Source organism: Scyliorhinus torazame, chromosome 16, assembly GCF_047496885.1.
Source record: "Scyliorhinus torazame isolate Kashiwa2021f chromosome 16, sScyTor2.1, whole genome shotgun sequence".
Taxonomy (NCBI): Eukaryota; Metazoa; Chordata; class Chondrichthyes; order Carcharhiniformes; family Scyliorhinidae; genus Scyliorhinus; species Scyliorhinus torazame.
This window is the reverse complement of record NC_092722.1, coordinates 99,001,623-99,026,327: the sequence shown is the minus strand read 5'-3', so window position 1 is coordinate 99,026,327 and position 24,705 is coordinate 99,001,623. Positions and strand designations below refer to the sequence as shown.

The 24,705-nt window shown below is 59.3% G+C and overlaps 1 protein-coding gene across 1 annotated transcript in view; it reads left to right on the top strand.

The window, feature by feature from the left end:
• The window catches only part of rufy2 (RUN and FYVE domain containing 2), a 187,885-nt gene that overhangs the window by 82,779 nt on the left and 80,401 nt on the right, over nt 1-24,705 (top strand). Inside the window, 2 exon segments of the mRNA XM_072478783.1 lie at nt 9,945-10,061; nt 13,196-13,363. Of these exon segments, the coding sequence (XP_072334884.1) occupies nt 9,945-10,061; nt 13,196-13,363 (285 nt within the window).

Here is a 24,705-nt window from a genome sequence, read left to right as displayed (position 1 = left end):
TCTCGCCGCCCCCCTCTCTCCTCGCCGCCCGCCGCCCCCCTCTCTCTCGCCGCCCCCCCTCTCTCTCCCCCCCCTCTCTCGCCGCCCCCCCTCTCTCTCGCCGCCCCCCCTCTCTCTCGCCGCCCCCCCCTCTCTCTCGCCGCCCCCCCTCTCTCTCGCCGCCCCCCCTCTCTCTCGCCGCCCCCCCTCTCTCTCGCCGCCCCCCCTCTCTCTCGCCGCCCCCCCTCTCTCTCGCCGCCCCCCCTCTCTCTCTCGCCGCCCCCCCTCTCTCTCGCCGCCCCCCCTCTCTCTCGCCGCCCCCCCTCTCTCTCGCCGCCCCCCCTCTCTCTCGCCGCCCCCCCTCTCTCTCGCCGCCCCCCCTCTCTCTCGCCGCCCCCCCTCTCTCTCGCCGCCCCCCCTCTCTCTCGCCGCCCCCCCTCTCTCTCTCTCGCCGCCCCCCCCTCTCTCTCGCCGCCCCCCCCTCTCTCTCGCCGCCCCCCCTCTCTCTCGCCGCCCCCCCTCTCTCTCGCCGCCCCCCCTCTCTCTCGCCGCCCCCCTCTCTCGCCGCCCCCCCTCTCTCTCGCCGCCCCCCCCTCTCTCTCGCCGCCCCCCCTCTCTCTCGCCGCCCCCCCTCTCTCTCGCCGCCCCCCCTCTCTCTCGCCGCCCCCCCTCTCTCTCGCCGCCCCCCCTCTCTCTCGCCGCCCCCCCTCTCTCTCGCCGCCCCCCCCTCTCTCTCGCCGCCCCCCCTCTCTCTCGCCGCCCCCCCCTCTCTCTCGCCGCCCCCCCCTCTCTCTCGCCGCCCCCCCTCTCTCTCGCCGCCCCCCTCTCTCTCGCCGCCCCCCCTCTCTCTCGCCGCCCCCCCTCTCTCTCGCCGCCCCCCCTCTCTCTCGCCGCCCCCCCTCTCTCTCGCCGCCCCCCCTCTCTCTCCCGCCGCCCCCCCTCTCTCTCGCCGCCCCCCCTCTCTCTCGCCGCCCCCCTCTCTCTCGCCGCCCCCCTCTCTCTCGCCGCCCCCCCTCTCTCTCGCCGCCCCCCCTCTCTCTCGCCGCCCCCCCTCTCTCTCGCCGCCCCCCCTCTCTCTCGCCGCCCCCCCTCTCTCTCGCCGCCCCCCCTCTCTCTCGCCGCCCCCCTCTCTCTCGCCGCCCCCCCTCTCTCTCGCCGCCCCCCCTCTCTCTCGCCGCCCCCCCCCCTCGCTCTCTCGCCGCCCCCCCTCTCTCTCGCCGCCCCCCCTCTCTCTCGCCGCCCCCCCTCTCTCTCGCCGCCCCCCCTCTCTCTCGCCGCCCCCCCTCTCTCTCGCCGCCCCCCCTCTCTCTCTCGCCGCCCCCCCTCTCTCTCGCCGCCCCCCCTCTCTCTCGCCGCCCCCCCTCTCTCTCGCCGCCCCCCCCTCTCTCTCGCCGCCCCCCCTCTCTCTCGCCGCCCCCCCTCTCTCTCGCCGCCCCCCCCTCTCTCTCGCCGCCCCCCCTCTCTCTCGCCGCCCCCCCTCTCTCTCGCCGCCCCCCCTCTCTCTCGCCGCCCCCCCTCTCTCTCGCCGCCCCCCCTCTCTCTCGCCGCCCCCTCTCTCTCGCCGCCCCCCCTCTCTCTCGCCGCCCCCCCTCTCTCTCGCCGCCCCCCCTCTCTCTCGCCGCCCCCCCTCTCTCTCGCCGCCCCCCCTCTCTCTCGCCGCCCCCCCCTCTCTCTCGCCGCCCCCCCTCTCTCTCGCCGCCCCCCCTCTCTCTCGCCGCCCCCCCTCTCTCTCGCCGCCCCCCCTCTCTCTCGCCGCCCCCCTCTCTCTCGCCGCCCCCCCTCTCTCTCGCCGCCCCCCCTCTCTCTCGCCGCCCCCCCTCTCTCTCGCCGCCCCCCCTCTCTCTCGCCGCCCCCCTCTCTCTCGCCGCCCCCCCCTCTCTCTCGCCGCCCCCCCCTCTCTCTCGCCGCCCCCCCCTCTCTCTCGCCGCCCCCCCTCTCTCTCGCCGCCCCCCCTCTCTCTCGCCGCCCCCCCTCTCTCTCGCCGCCCCCCCCTCTCTCTCGCCGCCCCCCCTCTCTCTCGCCGCCCCCCCTCTCTCTCGCCGCCCCCCCCTCTCTCTCGCCGCCCCCCCCTCTCTCTCGCCGCCCCCCCTCTCTCTCGCCGCCCCCCCTCTCTCTCGCCGCCCCCCCTCTCTCTCGCCGCCCCCCCTCTCTCTCGCCGCCCCCCCTCTCTCTCGCCGCCCCCCCTCTCTCTCGCCGCCCCCCCTCTCTCTCGCCGCCCCCCCTCTCTCTCGCCGCCCCCCCTCTCTCTCGCCGCCCCCCTCTCTCTCGCCGCCCCCCCTCTCTCTCGCCGCCCCCCCTCTCTCTCGCCGCCCCCCCTCTCTCTCGCCGCCCCCCCTCTCTCTCGCCGCCCCCCTCTCTCTCGCCGCCCCCCTCTCTCTCGCCGCCCCCCCTCTCTCTCGCCGCCCCCCCTCTCTCTCGCCGCCCCCCCTCTCTCTCGCCGCCCCCCCTCTCTCTCGCCGCCCCCCCTCTCTCTCGCCGCCCCCCCTCTCTCTCGCCGCCCCCCCTCTCTCTCGCCGCCCCCCCCTCTCTCTCGCCGCCCCCCCTCTCTCTCGCCGCCCCCCCTCTCTCTCGCCGCCCCCCCTCTCTCTCGCCGCCCCCCCTCTCTCTCGCCGCCCCCCCTCTCTCTCGCCGCCCCCCCTCTCTCTCGCCGCCCCCCCTCTCTCTCGCCGCCCCCCTCTCTCTCGCCGCCCCCCCTCTCTCTCGCCGCCCCCCCTCTCTCTCGCCGCCCCCCCTCTCTCTCGCCGCCCCCCCTCTCTCTCGCCGCCCCCCCTCTCTCTCGCCGCCCCCCCTCTCTCTCGCCGCCCCCCCTCTCTCTCGCCGCCCCCCCTCTCTCTCGCCGCCCCCCCTCTCTCTCGCCGCCCCCCCTCTCTCTCGCCGCCCCCCCTCTCTCTCGCCGCCCCCCCTCTCTCTCGCCGCCCCCCTCTCTCTCGCCGCCCCCCTCTCTCTCGCCGCCCCCCCTCTCTCTCGCCGCCCCCCTCTCTCTCGCCGCCCCCCCTCTCTCTCGCCGCCCCCCCTCTCTCTCGCCGCCCCCCCTCTCTCTCGCCGCCCCCCCTCTCTCTCGCCGCCCCCCCCTCTCTCTCGCCGCCCCCCCTCTCTCTCGCCGCCCCCCCTCTCTCTCGCCGCCCCCCCTCTCTCTCGCCGCCCCCCCTCTCTCTTCGCCGCCCCCCCTCTCTCTCGCCGCCCCCCCTCTCTCTCGCCGCCCCCCCTCTCTCTCGCCGCCCCCCCTCTCTCTCGCCGCCCCCCCTCTCTCTCGCCGCCCCCCCTCTCTCTCGCCGCCCCCCCTCCTCTCGCCGCCCCCCCTCTCTCTCGCCGCCCCCCCTCTCTCTCGCCGCCCCCCTCTCTCTCGCCGCCCCCCCCTCTCTCTCGCCGCCCCCCCTCTCTCTCGCCGCCCCCCCTCTCTCTCGCCGCCCCCCCTCTCTCTCGCCGCCCCCCCTCCTCTCTCGCCGCCCCCCTCTCTCTCGCCGCCCCCCCTCTCTCTCGCCGCCCCCCCCTCTCTCTCGCCGCCCCCCCTCTCTCTCGCCGCCCCCCCTCTCTCTCGCCGCCCCCCCCTCTCTCTCGCCGCCCCCCCTCTCTCTCGCCGCCCCCCCCTCTCTCTCGCCGCCCCCCCTCTCTCTCGCCGCCCCCCCTCTCTCTCGCCGCCCCCCCCTCTCTCTCGCCGCCCCCCCTCTCTCTCGCCGCCCCCCCTCTCTCTCGCCGCCCCCCCTCTCTCTCGCCGCCCCCCCCTCTCTCTCGCGCCGCCCCCCTCTCTCTCGCCGCCCCCCCCTCTCTCTCGCCGCCCCCCCTCTCTCTCGCCGCCCCCCCTCTCTCTCGCCGCCCCCCCTCTCTCTCGCCGCCCCCCCTCTCTCTCGCCGCCCCCCCTCTCTCTCGCCGCCCCCCCTCTCTCTCGCCGCCCCCCCTCTCTCTCGCCGCCCCCCCTCTCTCTCGCCGCCCCCCCTCTCTCTCGCCGCCCCCCCTCTCTCTCGCCGCCCCCCCTCTCTCTCGCCGCCCCCCCTCTCTCTCTCGCCGCCCCCCCCTCTCTCTCGCCGCCCCCCCTCTCTCTCGCGCCCCCCCCTCTCTCTCGCCGCCCCCCCTCTCTCTCGCCGCCCCCCCTCTCTCTCGCCGCCCCCCCTCTCTCTCGCCGCCCCCCCCTCTCTCTCGCCGCCCCCCCTCTCTCTCGCCGCCCCCCCTCTCTCTCGCCGCCCCCCCTCTCTCTCGCCGCCCCCCCTCTCTCTCGCCGCCCCCCCTCTCTCTCGCCGCCCCCCCTCTCTCTCGCCGCCCCCCCTCTCTCTCGCCGCCCCCCCTCTCTCTCGCCGCCCCCCCTCTCTCTCGCCGCCCCCCCTCTCTCTCGCCGCCCCCCCTCTCTCTCGCCGCCCCCCCTCTCTCTCGCCGCCCCCCCTCTCTCTCGCCGCCCCCCCTCTCTCTCGCCGCCCCCCCTCTCTCTCGCCGCCCCCCTCTCTCTCGCCGCCCCCCCTCTCTCTCGCCGCCCCCCCCTCTCTCTCGCCCGCCCCCCCTCTCTCTCGCCGCCCCCCTCTCTCTCGCCGCCCCCCTCTCTCTCGCCGCCCCCCCTCTCTCTCGCCGCCCCCCCCTCTCTCTCGCCGCCCCCCCTCTCTCTCGCCGCCCCCCCTCTCTCTCGCCGCCCCCCCCTCTCTCTCGCCGCCCCCCCTCTCTCTCGCCGCCCCCCCCTCTCTCTCGCCGCCCCCCCCTCTCTCTCGCCGCCCCCCCTCTCTCTCGCCGCCCCCCCTCTCTCTCGCCGCCCCCCCCTCTCTCTCGCCGCCCCCCCTCTCTCTCGCCGCCCCCCCTCTCTCTCGCCGCCCCCCTCTCTCTCGCCGCCCCCCCTCTCTCTCGCCGCCCCCCCTCTCTCTCCGCCGCCCCCCCCTCTCTCTCGCCGCCCCCCCTCTCTCTCGCCGCCCCCCCTCTCTCTCGCCGCCCCCCCTCTCTCTCGCCGCCCCCCCTCTCTCTCGCCGCCCCCCCCTCTCTCTCGCCGCCCCCCCTCTCTCTCGCCGCCCCCCCCTCTCTCTCGCCGCCCCCCCTCTCTCTCGCCGCCCCCCCTCTCTCTCGCCGCCCCCCCCTCTCTCTCGCCGCCCCCCCCTCTCTCTCGCCGCCCCCCCTCTCTCTCGCCGCCCCCCCTCTCTCTCGCCGCCCCCCCTCTCTCTCGCCGCCCCCCCTCTCTCTCGCCGCCCCCCCTCTCTCTCGCCGCCCCCCCCTCTCTCTCGCCGCCCCCCCTCTCTCTCGCCGCCCCCCCTCTCTCTCGCGCCCCCCCTCTCTCTCGCCGCCCCCCTCTCTCTCGCCGCCCCCCCTCTCTCTCGCCGCCCCCCCTCTCTCTCGCCGCCCCCCCTCTCTCTCGCCGCCCCCCCTCTCTCTCGCCGCCCCCCCCTCTCTCTCGCCGCCCCCCCTCTCTCTCGCCGCCCCCCCTCTCTCGCTCTCGCCGCCCCCCCTCTCTCTCGCCGCCCCCCCTCTCTCTCGCCGCCCCCCCTCTCTCTCGCCGCCCCCCCTCTCTCTCGCCGCCCCCCCTCTCTCTCGCCGCCCCCCCCTCTCTCTCGGCCGCCCCCCCCCTCTCTCTCGCCGCCCCCCCTCTCTCTCGCCGCCCCCCCTCTCTCTCGCCGCCCCCCCTCTCTCTCGCCGCCCCCCCTCTCTCTCGCCGCCCCCCCTCTCTCTCGCCGCCCCCCCTCTCTCTCGCCGCCCCCCCTCTCTCTCGCCGCCCCCCCTCTCTCTCGCCGCCCCCCCCTCTCTCTCGCCGCCCCCCCTCTCTCTCGCCGCCCCCCCCTCTCTCTCGCCGCCCCCCTCTCTCTCGCCGCCCCCCCTCTCTCTCGCCGCCCCCCTCTCTCTCGCCGCCCCCCCTCTCTCTCGCCGCCCCCCCTCTCTCTCGCCGCCCCCCCTCTCTCTCGCCGCCCCCCCTCTCTCTCGCCGCCCCCCCTCTCTCTCGCCGCCCCCCCTCTCTCTCGCCGCCCCCCCCTCTCTCTCGCCGCCCCCCCTCTCTCTCGCCGCCCCCCCTCTCTCTCGCCGCCCCCCCTCTCTCTCGCCGCCCCCCCTCTCTCTCGCCGCCCCCCCTCTCTCTCGCCGCCCCCCCTCTCTCTCGCCGCCCCCCCTCTCTCTCGCCGCCCCCCCTCTCTCTCGCCGCCCCCCCTCTCTCTCGCCGCCCCCCCTCTCTCTCGCCGCCCCCCCCTCTCTCTCGCCGCCCCCCCTCTCTCTCGCCGCCCCCCCTCTCTCTCGCCGCCCCCCCCTCTCTCTCGCCGCCCCCCCTCTCTCTCGCCGCCCCCCCTCTCTCTCGCCGCCCCCCCTCTCTCTCGCCGCCCCCCCTCTCTCTCGCCGCCCCCCCCTCTCTCTCTCGCCGCCCCCCCTCTCTCTCGCCGCCCCCCCTCTCTCTCGCCGCCCCCCCTCTCTCTCGCCGCCCCCCCTCTCTCTCGCCGCCCCCCCTCTCTCTCGCCGCCCCCCCTCTCTCTCGCCGCCCCCCCTCTCTCTCGCCGCCCCCCCTCTCTCTCGCCGCCCCCCTCTCTCTCGCCGCCCCCCCTCTCTCTCGCCGCCCCCCCTCTCTCTCGCCGCCCCCCTCTCTCTCGCCGCCCCCCCCTCTCTCTCGCCGCCCCCCCTCTCTCTCGCCGCCCCCCCTCTCTCTCGCCGCCCCCCCTCTCTCTCGCCGCCCCCCCTCTCTCTCGCCGCCCCCCCCTCTCTCTCGCCGCCCCCCCTCTCTCTCGCCGCCCCCCCTCTCTCTCGCCGCCCCCCCCTCTCTCTCGCCGCCCCCCCTCTCTCTCGCCGCCCCCCCTCTCTCTCGCCGCCCCCCCTCTCTCTCGCCGCCCCCCCCTCTCTCTCGCCGCCCCCCCTCTCTCGCCGCCCCCCTCTCTCTCGCCGCCCCCCCTCTCTCTCGCCGCCCCCCCTCTCTCTCGCCGCCCCCCCTCTCTCTCGCCGCCCCCCCTCTCTCTCGCCGCCCCCCCCTCTCTCTCGCCGCCCCCCCTCTCTCTCGCCGCCCCCCCCTCTCTCTCGCCGCCCCCCCTCTCTCTCGCCGCCCCCCCTCTCTCTCGCCGCCCCCCCTCTCTCTCGCCGCCCCCCCTCTCTCTCGCCGCCCCCCCTCTCTCTCGCCGCCCCCCCTCTCTCTCGCCGCCCCCCCCTCTCTCTCGCCGCCCCCCCTCTCTCTCGCCGCCCCCCCTCTCTCTCGCCGCCCCCCCTCTCTCTCGCCGCCCCCCCCTCTCTCTCGCCGCCCCCCCCTCTCTCTCGCCGCCCCCCCTCTCTCTCGCCGCCCCCCCTCTCTCTCGCCGCCCCCCCCTCTCTCTCGCCGCCCCCCCCTCTCTCTCGCCGCCCCCCCTCTCTCTCGCCCCCCCCCTCTCTCTCGCCGCCCCCCCTCTCTCTCGCCGCCCCCCCCTCTCTCTCGCCGCCCCCCCTCTCTCTCGCCGCCCCCCCCTCTCTCTCGCCGCCCCCCCCTCTCTCTCGCCGCCCCCCCTCTCTCTCGCCGCCCCCCCTCTCTCTCGCCGCCCCCCCTCTCTCTCGCCGCCCCCCCTCTCTCTCGCCGCCCCCCCTCTCTCTCGCCGCCCCCCCTCTCTCTCGCCGCCCCCCCTCTCTCTCGCCGCCCCCCCTCTCTCTCGCCGCCCCCCCCTCTCTCTCGCCGCCCCCCCTCTCTCTCGCCGCCCCCCCTCTCTCTCGCCGCCCCCCCTCTCTCTCGCCGCCCCCCCTCTCTCTCGCCGCCCCCCCTCTCTCTCGCCGCCCCCCCTCTCTCTCGCCGCCCCCCCCTCTCTCTCGCCGCCCCCCCTCTCTCTCGCCGCCCCCCCTCTCTCTCGCCGCCCCCCCTCTCTCTCGCCGCCCCCCCTCTCTCTCGCCGCCCCCCTCTCTCTCGCCGCCCCCCCCTCTCTCTCGCCGCCCCCCCCTCCTCTCTCGCCGCCCCCCCTCTCTCTCGCCGCCCCCCCTCTCTCTCGCCGCCCCCCCTCTCTCTCGCCGCCCCCCCTCTCTCTCGCCGCCCCCCCTCTCTCTCGCCGCCCCCCCTCTCTCTCGCCGCCCCCCCTCTCTCTCGCCGCCCCCCCCTCTCTCTCGCCGCCCCCCCTCTCTCTCGCCGCCCCCCCTCTCTCTCGCCGCCCCCCCTCTCTCTCGCCGCCCCCCCTCTCTCTCGCCGCCCCCCCCTCTCTCTCGCCGCCCCCCCTCTCTCTCGCCGCCCCCCCCTCTCTCTCGCCGCCCCCCCCTCTCTCTCGCCGCCCCCCCTCTCTCTCGCCGCCCCCCCTCTCTCTCGCCGCCCCCCCTCTCTCTCGCCGCCCCCCCTCTCTCTCGCCGCCCCCCCTCTCTCTCGCCGCCCCCCCTCTCTCTCGCCGCCCCCCCTCTCTCTCGCCGCCCCCCCTCTCTCTCGCCGCCCCCCTCTCTCTCGCCGCCCCCCCCTCTCTCTCGCCGCCCCCCCTCTCTCTCGCCGCCCCCCCTCTCTCTCGCCGCCCCCCCTCTCTCTCGCCGCCCCCCCTCTCTCTCGCCGCCCCCCCCTCTCTCTCGCCGCCCCCCCTCTCTCTCGCCGCCCCCCCCTCTCTCTCGCCGCCCCCCCCTCTCTCTCGCCGCCCCCCCCTCTCTCTCGCCGCCCCCCCTCTCTCTCGCCGCCCCCCCCTCTCTCTCGCCGCCCCCCCTCTCTCTCGCCGCCCCCCCCTCTCTCTCGCCGCCCCCCCTCTCTCTCGCCGCCCCCCCTCTCTCTCGCCGCCCCCCCCTCTCTCTCGCCGCCCCCCCTCTCTCTCGCCGCCCCCCCTCTCTCTCGCCGCCCCCCCTCTCTCTCGCCGCCCCCCCTCTCTCTCGCCGCCCCCCCCTCTCTCTCGCCGCCCCCCCTCTCTCTCGCCGCCCCCCCTCTCTCTCGCCGCCCCCCCCTCTCTCTCGCCGCCCCCCCTCTCTCTCGCCGCCCCCCCTCTCTCTCGCCGCCCCCCCTCTCTCTCGCCGCCCCCCCTCTCTCTCGCCGCCCCCCTCTCTCTCGCCGCCCCCCCTCTCTCTCGCCGCCCCCCCCTCTCTCTCGCCGCCCCCCCTCTCTCTCGCCGCCCCCCCTCTCTCTCGCCGCCCCCCCTCTCTCTCGCCGCCCCCCCCTCTCTCTCGCCGCCCCCCCTCTCTCTCGCCGCCCCCCCTCTCTCTCGCCGCCCCCCCTCTCTCTCGCCGCCCCCCCTCTCTCTCGCCGCCCCCCCCTCTCTCTCGCCGCCCCCCCTCTCTCTCGCCGCCCCCCCTCTCTCTCGCCGCCCCCCCCCTCTCTCGCCGCCCCCCCCCTCTCTCGCCGCCCCCCCCTCTCTCGCCGCCCCCCCCTCTCTCGCCGCCCCCCCCCTCTCTCGCCGCCCCCCCCCCTCTCTCGCCGCCCCCCCCCCTCTCTCGCCGCCCCCCCCCTCTCTCGCCGCCCCCCCCCTCTCTCGCCGCCCCCCCCCTCTCTCGCCGCCCCCCCCCCCTCTCTCGCCGCCCCCCCCCCTCTCTCGCCGCCCCCCCCTCTCTCGCCGCCCCCCCCCCTCTCTCGCCGCCCCCCCCCTCTCTCGCCGCCCCCCCTCTCTCGCCGCCCCCCCCCCTCTCTCGCCGCCCCCCCCTCTCTCGCCGCCCCCCCCTCTCTCGCCGCCCCCCCCCTCTCTCGCCGCCCCCCCCTCTCTCGCCGCCCCCCCTCTCTCTCGCCGCCCCCCCCCTCTCTCGCCGCCCCCCCCTCTCTCGCCGCCCCCCCTCTCTCTCGCCGCCCCCCCTCTCTCTCGCCGCCCCCCCCTCTCTCTCGCCGCCCCCCTCTCTCTCGCCGCCCCCCCTCTCTCTCGCCGCCCCCCCTCTCTCTCGCCGCCCCCCTCTCTCTCGCCGCCCCCCCCTCTCTCTCGCCGCCCCCCCTCTCTCTCGCCGCCCCCCTCTCTCGCGCGGGCGCGGGCCCCCGCACCCCCCTCTCTCGCGCGGGCCCCCGCCCCCCCCCTCGCGCGGGCCCCCCGCCCCCCCCCTCGCGCGGGCCCCCGCCCCCCCCTAGGTGGAGGTGAAAGCTTTCCCAGTTGTTGTCTTGTAGCTGTTATTGCACATCTATCTCAGTGTTATCTGTTTAGCTGGTGAAACTGGATGTGTCTGCGGAACTTGATACCTACAAAGGCAGTCGGCAGGGGCTGGATGACATGTTCACTGAGGCTCAGAGACAACTTCGAGAGGAGTCGCGCATACGTCAGGTTTGTGTTCTTCAGATGCTTGCCTTTCAGCTCACGGGTTTCTGTAGTTTTTTATCATAGAATTTACAGTGCAGAAGGAGGCCATTCGGCCCATCGAGTCTGCACCGGCTCTTGGAAAGAGCACCCTACCCAAGGTCAACACCTCCACCCTATCCCCATAACCCAGTAACTCCACCCAACACGAAGGGCAATTCTGGACACTAAGGGCAATTTATCACCGCCAATCCATCTAACCTGCACATCTTTGGCCTGTGGGAGGAAACCGGAGCACCCGGAGGAAACCCACGCACACATGGGGAGGATGTGCAGACCCCGCACAGACAATGACCCAAGCCGGAATCGAACTTGGGACCCTGGAGCTGTAAAGCAATTGTGCTATCCACAATGCTACCGTGCTGCCCCAAATTGTCAATTGTGGATTGAATAGAATTGCTACAACTGGATGGTTGCTGGCTCCCTTCCAGCCCTTTGTGTATATTTTTTACTTGGCCGTCTCTTGGAATGAATTTCTGAGGATAGAATCCACATAGTGCAGAATGAGGCCATTCGGCCCATCAGATCTGCACTGACCCTCTGAAAGAGCACCCGACCTCGGCCCACTACCCGGCACTATCCCCGCAACCCCATAACACCATTTTTCCTGCACTTATTTGGACTGTGGGAGGAATCCCGAGCACCTGGAGGAAACCCACGCAGACACCGGCAAACTCCACAGTCGCCCAAAGCTGGAATCGAACCCGGGTCACTGGTGCAGCAGTTTTAATCCACAGGTAGTCATTCTGGGCCATCTTTATATATGGTCCCTATCTAGTTTCTTCTCTAAATTATGACTAAGAAATGTAAACTGGGGAGAGAAATGTCAGAAAGATAAAGTCTGATTCTACTTCTGTCATATTGCAGCGATATCTTGATTCCATGTTGAGTAAACAAGTCGGAAGGATGAATGGGATCAACATTGGTGACCTGCTGGAGATCTGGACAGGTGTCAGGGGAAGAGTTGGGCGATAGTTAAAATGCTTAATGAAATCCCAATCTCTAAGTTTTGTAATGTGGGAAGGAATGTTTCAAGCTTGGTGCATTTAGGATGAGGTTTGAGTGTTGGGACACTATTGACCGATGGTGGAAGGAGGAAGAAATGCACTTTGGGCAGAGTCATGAATGGAAATAAAGCGCTGCATTCACACTTCTTTTAGGAGGAGAACTCTAGTTTTCCATTGCCCGTTGATGTGGAAGTGTTTACGGCCAGTCTAGCTTTAATTCAAAGATTCATTCTCTTTATCCTGGCCTTTCGCCACCAGAGGGAAGAGGGTTTAGCACACTGGGCTAAATCGCTGGCTTTGACAGCAGACCAAGGCAGGCCAGCAGCACGGTTCAATTCCCGTACCAGCCTCCCCAAACAGGCGCCGGAATGTGGCGACTAAGGGCTTTTCACAGTAACTTCATTTGAAGCCTACTTGTGACAATAAGTGGTTTTCATTTCATTCTCCCCAATCACCCCCTAATCAGATCCTTCTAACATTCTAAACCCCTTGACCAGACAATTCCTCAATATTTTAAAAGCGAGGAAATAAAAGCCAATGTTCCAACTCTTTAATCCCTGTACGAAGTCTTACAACACCAGGTTAAAGTCCAACAGGTTTGTTTCGATGTCACTAGCTTTCGGAGCACTGCTCCTTCCTCAGGTGAATGAAGAGGTCTGTTCCAGAAACACATATATAGACAAATTCAAAGATGCCAAACAATGCTAGGAATGCGAGCATTAGCAGGTGATTAAATCTTTACAGATCCTCCACCATCTGGCCTGCGAAATCCTACCAACTGTCCTGGCTTGAGACAATTCACACCTCTTTAACCTGGGGTTACCCCATCTCTGGATCCTTTATTAAAATAAATTTAAGAGAACCCAATTTTTTTTTTCCAATTAAGGGGCAGTGATGGTCTTTTTGTGTTGTGTGGGTGAGGCCCACACAGACACAGGGAGAATGTGCAAATTCCAGACAGTGACCCGGGGTCGGCATCGAACCTGGGTCCTCGGCGTCATGAGGCAGCTGTTTAAACATCTTTTAAGTTTAAACATGGAGACTTCACATTTACCTACATTGAAATCCATTTGCCAAAGATGTGCTCATCCACTCTATATACCTATTTGTAAATTTGTGCTTCCATTGACATTGTTTACAATGCTGTCAATCTTTTGTGTGGGTCAATTTAGATGTATGTCTTTCTATCCCATCGTTTAACTCATTGATGAATGCAGTGAATAGTTGAGGCCCCAACAGAAATACTTGCGGACACCACTAGTTCTTTCCGACCAATTAGAGCACCAGCTTGTTGCACCTAATCGGCGATTGCAGCCACTCAGCCAATTCCCTAAAACAATAATCCAATGAGCTTCAGCTTTCGGTAAGTCTCTTAGGAAGGACTTTTATCAAATACCTTCTGGAAGTCCATCGATATTCCCCTACCTTTTTAGCTACCTCTTTGAAAAATTCAGTCAGGTCCACCAGGCATGATCTACCTTTTACAAATCTCTCTAATCAGTAGAAAGGTTTCCAGGCTTTTATCCTCAATTATAAACTCTCGTACCAGCAGCAGATGTTAAACTGTTCACATCTCTCCTTTATTTGTTCCATGACCAACCCCTTTGACCTACAGGGCCAACTCTTTTGTCATTTAATTTCTCCTGTCTTTCACCTGATTGTGGGGTGTTTTCTACCCTCCCCCATTCCGCCTGCGCGAACCTGGTGTCCGCCCCCGGCCCGTATCCCGGTTCTCCCCCCCACCCCCCGGCCCGTATCCCGGTTCTCCCCCCCCCCCCCCCCGGCCCGTATCCCGACTCTTCTCCCCCCTCCCCCCCCCCCCCCCCGGCCCGTATCCCGGTTCCTCCCCCCGGCCCGTATCCCGGTTCCCCCGGCCCATATCCCAGTTCCCCCCGCCCCCCCCGGCCCGTATCCCGGTTCCCCCCGCCCACATCCCCCTGACCGAATCCTGGTTCCCCCTCCAACTTTCCCATTCCTTTGAAGAATTATTGACCTGACATATTGATTTTGTTTCTCTCTCCCAGTTGCTGGCATTTCCAGCATTTTTGTTGGGCAAATGATAACGTTGCTGCACATTTATTTCTTGTTTGGCAGGATGTAGAGAGTGATCTGTTGGTGCAGATTAACATGAAGCAGGAGATGGAGCTGGCCATGAAGCTGCTGGAGAAGGACATCCATGAAAAGCAGGATGCACTAATTAGCCTTCGGCATCAACTCGAGGAGGTGAAGGCCATTAATGTGGAAATATTTCAGAAGCTCAAGGTAAGTTGCTTTGTGCCAGAAGCTGCTGGTTTTCAAATGTCAGCTTGAGAATTTAAAAATGCTACACTTTAATTACCGGGGTGTCTATTGACTATTTGGTGAGACAACCTATCAGGATTGGAGTGAATTTCAAAAACAAAATTCTGGTTGATCTGTGTCTTTTCACGCAGTGTCGTCTTCAGATTAAGCAGGGTTAGAGAACAGGTGGTAACATAAGAACTCGGAGGAGGAGTAGGCCCCTCAAGCCTGCTCCGCCATTCAATGAGATCGTGGCTGATCTTTTGTGGACTCAGCTCCACTTTCTGGCCCGAACACCATAACCTTTAATCCCTTTATTCTTCAAAAAACCATCTATCTCTATCTATGAAGGAGCCTCAACTGCTTCACTGGGCAGGGAATTCCATAGATTCACAACCCTTTGGGTGAAGAAGTTCCTCCTAAACTCAGTCCTAAATCTACTTCCCCTTATTTTGAGGCTGTGCCCCCTAGTTCTGCTTTCACCCGCCAGTGGAAACAACCTGCCCGCATCTATCCTATCTATTCCCTTCATAATTTTATACGTTTCTGTAAGATCCCCCCTCATCCTTCTAAATTCCAACGAGTACAATCCCAGTCTACTCAACCTCTCCTCGTAATCCAACCCCTTCAGCTCTGGGATTAACCTAGTGAATTTCCTCTGCACACCCTCCAGCGCCAGTACGTCCTTTCTCAGGTAAGGAGACCAAAACTGAACACAATACTCCAGGTGTGACCTCACTAACACCTGATACAATTGCAGCATAACTTCCCTAGTTTTAAACTCCATCCCTGTAGCAATGAAGGACAAAATTCCATTTGCCGCCTTAATCACCTGTTGCACCTGTAAACCATCTTTTTGCGACTCATGCACTAGCACACCCAGGTCTCTCTGCACAGCAGCATGTTTTAAAATGTTATCATTTAAATAATTCCTTTTGCTGTTATTCCTACCAAAATGGATAACCTCACATTAATGAGAGCTGGCAACTTCAATCTCCTAATTCATAACAGGGATTGTCATTGTCCCATCTAGATTATCCTCCTTCATGCAGGTAGTCACATGATAAAACAATGGTTGAGTAGTTGATTAATCACATAAATTAATCTCTATCGATTAGTCTACCACAGACCCTGAAATGAGGTGAGGAAAATACCTCATTGATGGAGAGCCTTGGGAACCAGAGGCCCACGGTTCTCCCCGCCCCCCAGCACATTACACTCCCCATGTCATTTCTCATATTATTCACATGCTGAAGTGTTATTTTCTGAAAGAAACCTATCTGATTTCATTTGAATAACTCAACGCCACCTCTTTCCATCATCTCCCTTGGGAGCCTTTCCGTAGATTGACATGGAGAACATGGCGGTGTAGAGGTGTAACCAGTGACTGGACTAGGGAACAGGAGGTCCAGGCTCTGGGGACATGGGTTCAAATCCCACCACGGCACCTGGTGGTATTTAAATTCCATTGATAAATCTGGAATATAAAGCTAGTCTCTGTAATGGTGGCCACAAAGCTATCATAGATCATAGAATTTACAGTGCAGAAGGAGGCCATTCGGCCCATCGAGTCTGCACCGGCTCTTGGAAAGAGCACCCTACCCAAGGTCAACACCTCCACCCATAACCCAGTAACCCCACCAAGGGCAATTTTGGGCACTAAAGGCAATTTATCATGGCCAATCCACCTAACCCGCACATCTTTGGACTGTGGGAGGAAACCGGAGCACCCGGAGGAAACCCGCGCACACATGGGGAGGATGTGCAGACTCCGCACAGACAGTGACCCAAGCCGGGAATCGAACCTGGGACCCTGGAGCTGTGAAGCAATTGTGCTATCCACAATGCTACCGTGCTGCCCTTATCACCGACTGTTGTAAAAAAACATCTGGTTCACTAAGTCCTTTCAGATTTAAAATTAACAGTTGATCTAGCTTTAAATCGCAGTGTTGTGTTCCACCTTTTCATGAAGGGTATTTCCTAATTTTGTTCCTGAAAAGTCGCTCTTAATTTTGAGGCTCTGCCCCCTGGCCCTAGACTCCTCTTCCCCCACTAGCAGGAATAGTTTCTCTTTATCTACCTTGTTTTTTCTATGTTGCATGCTTCAATCAAATCACCTCTTAATATCCCCTTGTTTCTTTATCTCGCTTTGTAATATGATCCTTGGAGTCTAGATATTATTCTGGTAATCTACATTGCTCTTCCGCCAAGGCCAGTATATCCATTCTCAGGTGTGGTGCTCTGAACTGCTCACAGAACTCCAGACGCAGTCTAACTGTGGTTTTGAATTAGCTGTAGCATAACTCACACACCCTGCCTGTATTATAGTCCTCCATCTATAAAGGGCAGCATTCCATTAACATTAAAAAAACATTTTTAACCTGTTCAAGACATTTTAATGATCTATGAAAATGTTCAACCTGGAATCCAAGTCTTTTTAGACCTCCACTGTTTCTAGCTTTTCACCATTTATAAAGAATTCTGTTATATAATTTAAGCACAAATACCTGTTTGCCTACATTGAAATTCTTTTTTTTTTTTTTAATTTAAAGTACCCAATATTTTTCCAATTAAGGGGCAATTTAGCGTGGCCCCTTGTAGGGTAGCGTATCCACCTACCCTATAAAAGCAAATTACTGCGGATGCTGGAATCTGAAACCAAAAAGAAAATGCTGGAAAATCTCAGCAGGTCTGGCAGCATCTGTAGGGAGAGAAAAGCTAACATGTTGAGTCCAGATGACCCTTTGTCAAAGCTAAAGACAGAGAAAACTACACTTCTTTTAGGTTGTAGGGGTGAGACCCATGCAGACACGGGGAGAATGTGCAAACTTCTCACGGACAGTGACCCAGGGCCGGGAACGAACCCGGGGCCTCGGTGTCGTGAGGCAGCAGTGCTAACCACTGTGCTACCGTGCTGCCCTTCCATTTCTATCAATATCGAATCGATACGCCTATCTTTGTGTTGTCGGCAAATTTAGGCATGTCTTTGTATCTCAGGATGTTGGTAGTGGGGGGATTTAGCAATGGTTATGTCATTGCATGTCACGGAGAGCTGGTTGTATTCTCTCTTGTTGGAGATGGTCATTCGTTGGCACTTGTATGGCATGAATGTTACTTCCCACTTATCAGCCCAAACCTGAATGTTGTCTTGCTCTTGCTGCATTTGGACATGGACTGTTTCAGTGTCTGAGGAATCGTGAATGGTGCTGAACATTGTGCAGTCATCTGCGAACATCCCCACTTCTGACGTTATGATGAAGTTAATTGATGAAGCAGCTGAAGATGGTTGCAACTAGGACATTCCCCTGAGGAACTCCTGCAGTAATGTCCTGGGACTGAGATGACTGACCTCCAACAACCACAACCATCTTCCGTTGTGCCAGGTATGACTCCAACCAGTGGAGCGTTTTTCCCCTGATTCCCATTGGCTCGGGTTTTGCTAAGGCTCCTTGATGCCACACTCTGTCAAATGTGACCTTGATGTCAAGGGCAGACACACACACTTCATATTTTGAGTTCAGCTCTTTGTCCATGTTTGAACCAAGGCTGTAATGAGGTCAGAAGCTGAGAGACCCTGGCGGAACACAAACTGATCATCAGTGAGCAGGTTATTACAAAGAACAAAGAAATGTACAGCACAGGAACAGGCCCTTCGGCCCTCCAAGCCCGTGCCGACCATGCTGCCCGACTAAACTACAATCTTCTACACTTCCTGGGTCCGTATCCCTCTATTCCCATCCTATTCATGTATTTGTCAAGATGCCCCTTAAATGTCACTATCGTCCCTGCTTCCACCACCTCCTCCAGTAGCGGGTTCCAGGCACCCACTACCCTCTGTGTAAAAAAACTTGCCTCGTACATCTACTCTAAACCTTGCCCCTCTCACCTTAAACCTATGCCCCCTAGTAATTGACCCCTCTACACTGGGGAAAAGCCTCTGACTATCCACTCTGTCTATGCCCCTCATAATTTTGTAGACCTCTATCAGGTCGCCCCTCAACCTCCTTCGTTCCAGTGAGAACAAACCGAGTTTATTCAACCGCTCCTCATAGCTAATGCCCTCCATACCAGGCAACAATCTGGTAAATCTCTTCTGCACCCTCTCTAAAGCCTCCACATCCTTCTGGTAGTGTGGCGACCAGAATTGAACACTATACTCCAAGTGTGGCCTAACTAAGGTTCTATACAGCTGCAACATGACTTGCCAATTCTTATACTCAATGCCCCGGCCAATGAAGGCAAGCATGCCGTATGCCTTCTTGACTACCTTCTCCACCTGTGTTGCCCCTTTCAGTGACCTGTGGACCTGTACACCTAGATCTCTCTGACTTTCAATACTCTTGAGGGTTCTACCATTCACTGTATATTCCCTACCTGCATTAGACCTTCCAAAATGCATTACCTCACATTTGTCCGGATTAAACTCCATCTGCCATCTCTCCGGCCGAGTCTCCAAACAATCTAATTCCTGTTGTATCCTCTGACAGTCCTCCTCGCTATCCGCAATTCCACTAACCTTCGTGTCGTCTGCAAACTTACTAATCAGACCAGTTACATTTTCCTCCAAATCATTTATATATACTACAAACAGCAAAGGTCCCAGCACTGATGCCTGCGGAACACCACTGGTCACAGTCCTCCAATCAGAAAAGCACCCTTCCATTGCTACTCTCTGCCTTCTATGACCTAGCCAGTTCTGTATCCACCTTGCCAGCTCACCCCTGATCCCGTGTGACTTCACCTTTTGTACTAGTCTACCATGAGGGACCTTGTCAAAGGCCTTACTGAAGTCCATATAGACAACATCCACTGCCCTACCTGCATCAATCATCTTTGTGACCTCCTCGAAAAACTCTTATCAAGTTAGTGAGACACGACCTCCCCTTCACAAAACCATGCTGCCTCTCACTAATACGTCAATTTGCTTCCAAATGGGAGTAGATCCTGTCTCGAAGAATTCTCTCCAGTAATTTCCCTACCACTGAAGAAAGGCTCACCGGCCTGTAGTTCCCTGGATTATCTTAGCTACCCTTCTTAAACAGAGGAACAACATTGGCTATTCTCCAGTCCTCCGGGACATCACCTGAAGACAGTGAGGATCCAAAGATTTCTGTCAAGGCCTCAGCAATTTCCTCTCCAGCCTCCTTCAGTATTCTGGGGTAGATCCCATCAGGCCCTGGGGACTTATCTACCTTAATATTTTTCAAGACGCCCAACACCTCGTCTTTTTGGATCTCAATGTGACCCAGGCTATCTACACACCCTTCTCCAGACTCAACATCTACCAATTCCTCCTCTTTGTGAATAAGTACAATATTGCTGAGTAAGTGCCGCTTGATAGCACAGTTGATGGCCCTTTCCATCACTTTACTGATGAAAGAGTAGACTAATAGGGTGGTAATTGGCTAAGTTAGAATTGTCCTGCTTTTTGTGGGTAGGGCAAATCTGGGCAATTTTCCACATTACTGCATAGATGCCAGTGTTGCAGCTTTACTGGAACAATTTGGCTAGGAGGGCAGCTAGTTCTTTCCAAGTATTGCCAGAGTGTTGTCAGGGCTCATAGCCTATGAACAATCCAGAGCCTTCAGCCATTTCTTGGTATCTCATGGAGTGAATCAAATTGGTTGCAGGCTGATATGTGATGTTGGGGAACTACGGAGGAGACCGAGATGAATCATCCACTCAGCACTTCTGGCTGAAGGGTATTGTGAATGCTTCAGCCTTGTCTTTTGCACTGATGTGCTGGGCTCCTCCATCATTGAGGATGGGGATATTTGTGGAGCTTCCTCCAGAGGGTTGTTTAACTGTTCAGCATCATTTATTGCTGGATGTGGCAGGACTGCAGAGCTTAGATCTGATCCATTGGTTGCGGGATCACCTTGACCATGTTTGTTATCGCATGGACAGCAGTAAATTGAAGGGGTGCGCAGGTTAGGTTGATCTTAAAATAGGATAAATGGTCGGCACAACATCGTGGGCCAAAGGGCCTCTACTGTGCTGTACTGTTCTATGTTCTATGTTACCGTCGCTCTTTGACATGCAGGTAGCTTCACCAAGTTGACACTTCATTTTTAGGTATGCCTGGTGCTTCTCCTGGCATGTTCTCCTGCGTTCTTCAATGCACCAGGATTGATCCCCTGACTTTGTGGTAATAGTAGAGTGGGGGATATGCTGGCCATGAGGTCATAGATTGTGGCTGAGTACAATTCTGCTGATGTTGAGGGTTTACAGCGTCTCGTGAATGCCAGCTTTGTTCAAAATCTATCCCATTTAGCATGGTGGTAGTGCCACACAACATGATGGAGAGTTTCCTCAATGTGAAGACTGGTCTCCACAAGAACTGTATGGTGGTCACTCCTACCGATACTGTCATGGGCAAATGCATCTGCGACGGGTGGATTGGCTAGGATGAGATCAAGTTGGATCTGCTGTCTTCATGGTTCCCATACCACCTGCTACAGTCCCAGTCTAGCAGCTGTGTCCTTTAGGACCTGGCCAGCTTGGTGGTGGTACTACTGAGCCATTCTTGGTAATGCCGATTGAAGTCACCCACCCTGAGAGCATTCTGTGGCCTTGCCTCTCTGTGTTTCTTCCATGTGGTATTCAAGATGGAGGAGTATTGAATCATCAGCTGAGCAGGGCAGTAGATGGTAATCAGCAGGAGGTTTCCTTGCCCATGTTTCAACTGATGCCATGAGACCGTGTGCAGCCTGGAGTGTCAGTTTCCCTGAGGATTCCCAGGGCAACTCCCTCCTGACTGACCACTGTGCAGCCATCTCTGGTGGGGCAGTCCCGTGGGACTGGATTTGACCAGGGATGGTGATTGTGGTGTCTGGGAGGTATGATTCTGAGTATGAATACGTCAGGCTGTTGTATAGTCTGTGGGACAGCTCTCCCAATTTTGTTACAAGATCTTTGATATGAGTAACAAGGGCTTTGAAGGGTCAACAGGCCTGAGTTTGTTGCTGTCGTTTCCGGTGATCATTTTTAGCAGTTTTGATGTAACAGAGGGTGTTTAAGAGTCAGCCACATGGCTGTGGATCTGGATACAGACCTCTGCATTCACCTGAGGAAGGAGCAGCGCTCCGAAAGCTAGTGACATCGAAACAAACCTGTTGGACTTTAACCTGGTGTTGTAAGATCGTACTATGTTATTTATCATCCGCAGCAAGGCTGGTAGAAGTAGGGAACCCTGGATGACTCGAGATATTGAGACTCTGGTCAAAAAGAAGAAGGAGGCATATGACGTACATAAGCAACTGGGATCAAGTAGATCCCTTGAAGAGTATAGAGATTGTCGAAATAGAGTTAAGAGGGAAATCAGGAGGGCAAAAAGGGGACATGAAATTGCTTTGGCAAATAATGCAAGGGAGAATCCAAAGAGATTCTACAGATACATAAAGGGGAAAAGAGTAACTAGGGACAGAGTAGGGCCTCTTAAGGATCAACAAGGGCATCTATGTGCAGAGCCACAAGAGTTGGGTGAGATCCTGAATGAATATTTCTCATCGGTATTCACGGTGGAGAAAGGCATGGATGTTAGGAAACTAAGGGAAATAAATAGTGATGTCTTGAGAAGTGTGCATATTACAGAGGAGGAGGTGCTGGAAGTCTTAAAGCGCATCAAGGTAGATAAATCCCCGGGACCTGATGAAATGTATCCCAGGATGTTGTGGGAGGCTAGGGAGGAAATTGCGGGTCCCCTAACCGAGCTATTTGAATCATCGGCAGCCACAGGTGAGGTGCCTGAAGATTGGAGAGTGGCGAATGTTGTGCCCTTGTTTAAGAAGGGCAGCAGGGAAAAGCCTGGGAACTACAGACCGGTGAGCCTAACGTCTGTAGTAGGTAAGTTGCTAGAAGGTATTCTGAGAGACAGGATCTACAAGCATTTAGAGAGGCAAGGACTGATTCGGGGCAGTCAGCATGGCTTTGTGCGTGGAAAATCATGTCTCACAAATTTGATTGAGTTTTTTGAGGGAGTGACCAAGAAGGTAGATGAGGGTAGTGCAGTAGACGTTGTCTACATGGACTTTAGCAAAGCCTTTGACAAGGTACCGCATGGTAGGTTGTTGCAGAAGGTTAAAGCTCACGGGATCCAGGGTGAGGTTGCCAATTGGATTCAAAATTGGCTGGACGACAGAAGGCAGAGGGTGGTTGTAGAGGGTTGTTTTTCAAACTGGAGGCCTGTGACCAGTGGTGTGCCTCAGGGATCGGTGCTGGGTCCACTGTTATTTGTGATTTATATTAATGATTTGGATGAGAATTTAGGAGGCATGGTTAGTAAGTTTGCAGATGACACCAAGATTGGTGGCACAGTGGATAGTGAAGAAGGTTATCTAGGATTGCAACGGGATCTTGATCAATTAGGCCAGTGGGCCGACGAATGGCAGATGGAGTTTAATTTAGATAAATGTGAGGTGATGCATTTTGGCAGATCGAATCAGGCCAGGACCTACTCAGTTAATGGTATGGCGTTGGGGAGAGTTATAGAACAAAGAGATCTAGGAGTACAGGTTCATAGCTCCTTGAAGGTGGAGTCGCAGGTGGACAGGGTGGTGAAGAAGGCATTCGGCATGCTTGGTTTCATTGGTCAGAACATTGAATATAGGAGTTGGGACGTCTTGTTGAAGTTGTACAAGACATTGGTACGGCCACACTTGGAATACTGTGTGCAGTTCTGGTCACCCTATTATAGAAAGGATATTATTAAACTAGAAAGAGTGCAGAAAAGATTTACTAGGATGTTGCCGGGACTTGATGGTTTGAGTTATAAGGAGAGGCTGGATAGACTGGGACTTTTTTCCCTGGAGCGTAGGAGGCTTAGGGGTGATCTTATAGAGGTCTATAAAATAATGAGGGGCATAGGTAAGGTAGATAGTCAACATCTTTTCCCAAAGGTAGGGGAGTCTAAAACTAGAGGGCATAGGTTTAAGGTGAGAGGGGAGAGATTCAGAAGGGCCCAGAGGGGCAATTTCTTCACTCAGAGGGTAGTGAGTGTCTGGAATGGGCTGCCAGAGGTAGTAGTAGAAGCGGGTACAATTGTGTCTTTCAAAAAGCATTTAGATGGTTACATGGGTAAGATGGGTATAAAGGGTTATGGGCCAAGTGCGGGCAACTGGGACTAGCTTAATGGTAAAAAAACTGGGCGGCATGGACTGGTTGGGCCGAAGGGCCTGTTTCCATGCTGTAAACTTCTATGATTCTATGATTCTAACTTCTGAATTAGTGCCCTGTACACTATGCTCTAGGTCCTTTAATGTGCATGAGCAAGGGTCGCATCACTGACCCCTGGGGGCTCCACTATAAACTTTACTCTAGTCTGAAATAATCTTTCACCATTAATATCTGTTTCTGGACAGCACGGTGGCGCAGTGGTTAGCAGTGCTACCTCACAGTGCCGAGGACACAGGTTCGATCCCGGCCCCGGGTCACTGTCCGTGTGTAATTTGCACACACTCCCCGTGTCTGCAAGGGTCTCACCCCCACAACCCAAAGATGTGCAGGGCAGGTGGATTGGCCACGCTAAAATTGCCCCTTAATTGGAGAAAATTAATTGGGTGCTCTAAATTTATTTATTTTTTAATCTGTTACCCGTCACTTACAGACAATTTCATATTTATTATAATAGTAATCTTTATTGTCACAAGTAGGCTTACATCAGCACTGCAATAAAGTTACTGTGAAAAGCCCCTAGTCGCCCAATTGCTACTGTCCCTTTTATTCCATGAGCTAATTCATTGTCTATAAAATGCTTTTGGGTGTCGAGTGGTCATGAAAACTACAATATAAATGCATTTTTTAATTTTCTCTACTTGTATTCCGCATAAAGAACAACATTGACCACACACCCTAACCTGTCGACCTGCTCTCATGCTTTGTTGCTTATTTCTCTCCCTCTCTCTCAATTACTTTACATCTTTAATTTTCCCTTTACCTCTGCTGGCTAAAGCACAATTTCTGACTGTTTCTCTACTTCCTTCCTTATATTAGTTTTTGAACCATTATCTGTGCTGCCTTTTACACGTGAGCATTCCTCCATACCGGATATACATAATGGGGGAGGCGGTGGCATAGTGGTATTGTCACGGAACTCGTAAACCAGAGACCCAGACTAATGCTCTGGGGTTCCAGCTTCAAATCCTGCCACTGCAGATGGTGAAATTTGAATTCCATAAATATCTGGAACTAAAAATCTAATAATGACCATGAAATCGCTGGTTCACTAAATCCTTTTGGGAAGGAAATCTGACATCCTTACCTGGTCTGGCCCACATATGAATCCAGACCCACAGCAATGTGGTTGGCTATTAACTGCCCCCTCAAGGCAATTAGGGATGGGCAATAAATGCTGGCACAAACTGCGACGCCCACGTCCATGAACAAATAAAAAAAATATTGGTGGTCCGGGTGAGAGTGGAGTGAGATTTGTATTACTTTTTAAAATTCTGTGTTGCTTTCTTTGAATTAAGAACATAAGAAATAGGAGCAGAAGTAGACCATTCAGCTCTTTGAGCCTGTTCCATCATTCAATGAGTTCATGGTTGATCTTCTACTTTATAATGCAGCTGAGACCTCACACTATATTTTTATAAAATATATATATATATATTCTGGCTCAAATGTTTAAAAACGGGAAAACACTTGAAAATGACCGATGCTATGTCTGGTGGTGACTTTCAACAGCATCAGAGAAGCTGACACCCTGTTATTTCTGAAGAGATACTAATGACCCTGTGGGGTGCAGAAACCAATCCGAAAGAGAATTATAGATTTTTATTGTCACAAGTAGGCTTACATTAACACTGCAATGAAGTTACTGTGAAAAGCCACTCGTCGCCACTTTCCGGTGCCTGTTCAGGTATACGGAGGGAGAATTCAGAATGTCCAAATTACCTAATAGCACATCTTCGGGACTTGTGGGAGGAAACCTGAACACCTGGAGGAAACCCACGCAGTCACGGGGAGAACGTGCAGACTCCATACAGAAACTGACCCGAGCCGGGAATCCAACCTGGGACCCTGGTGTTGCGAAACCATAGTGCTAACCACTATGCTACTGTGCTGCCCACTATATTTCCTAAGCCAGACCTGGAGAACGGCGACTACCAGCCTGCTAGGAGAATAAACCCTCGACCTCCTCTCAAATTCTTAATGGTTGAAGCATAACATTAACAATGTCAAAACTTCAAATAAAGACCATAAGACATAGGAGTGGACGTATGGCCATTCGGCCCATCGAGTCCACTCCACCATTCAATCATGGCTGATTTCAACTCCATTTACCTGCTCTCTCTCCATAGCCCTTAATTCCTCAAGAAATCAAG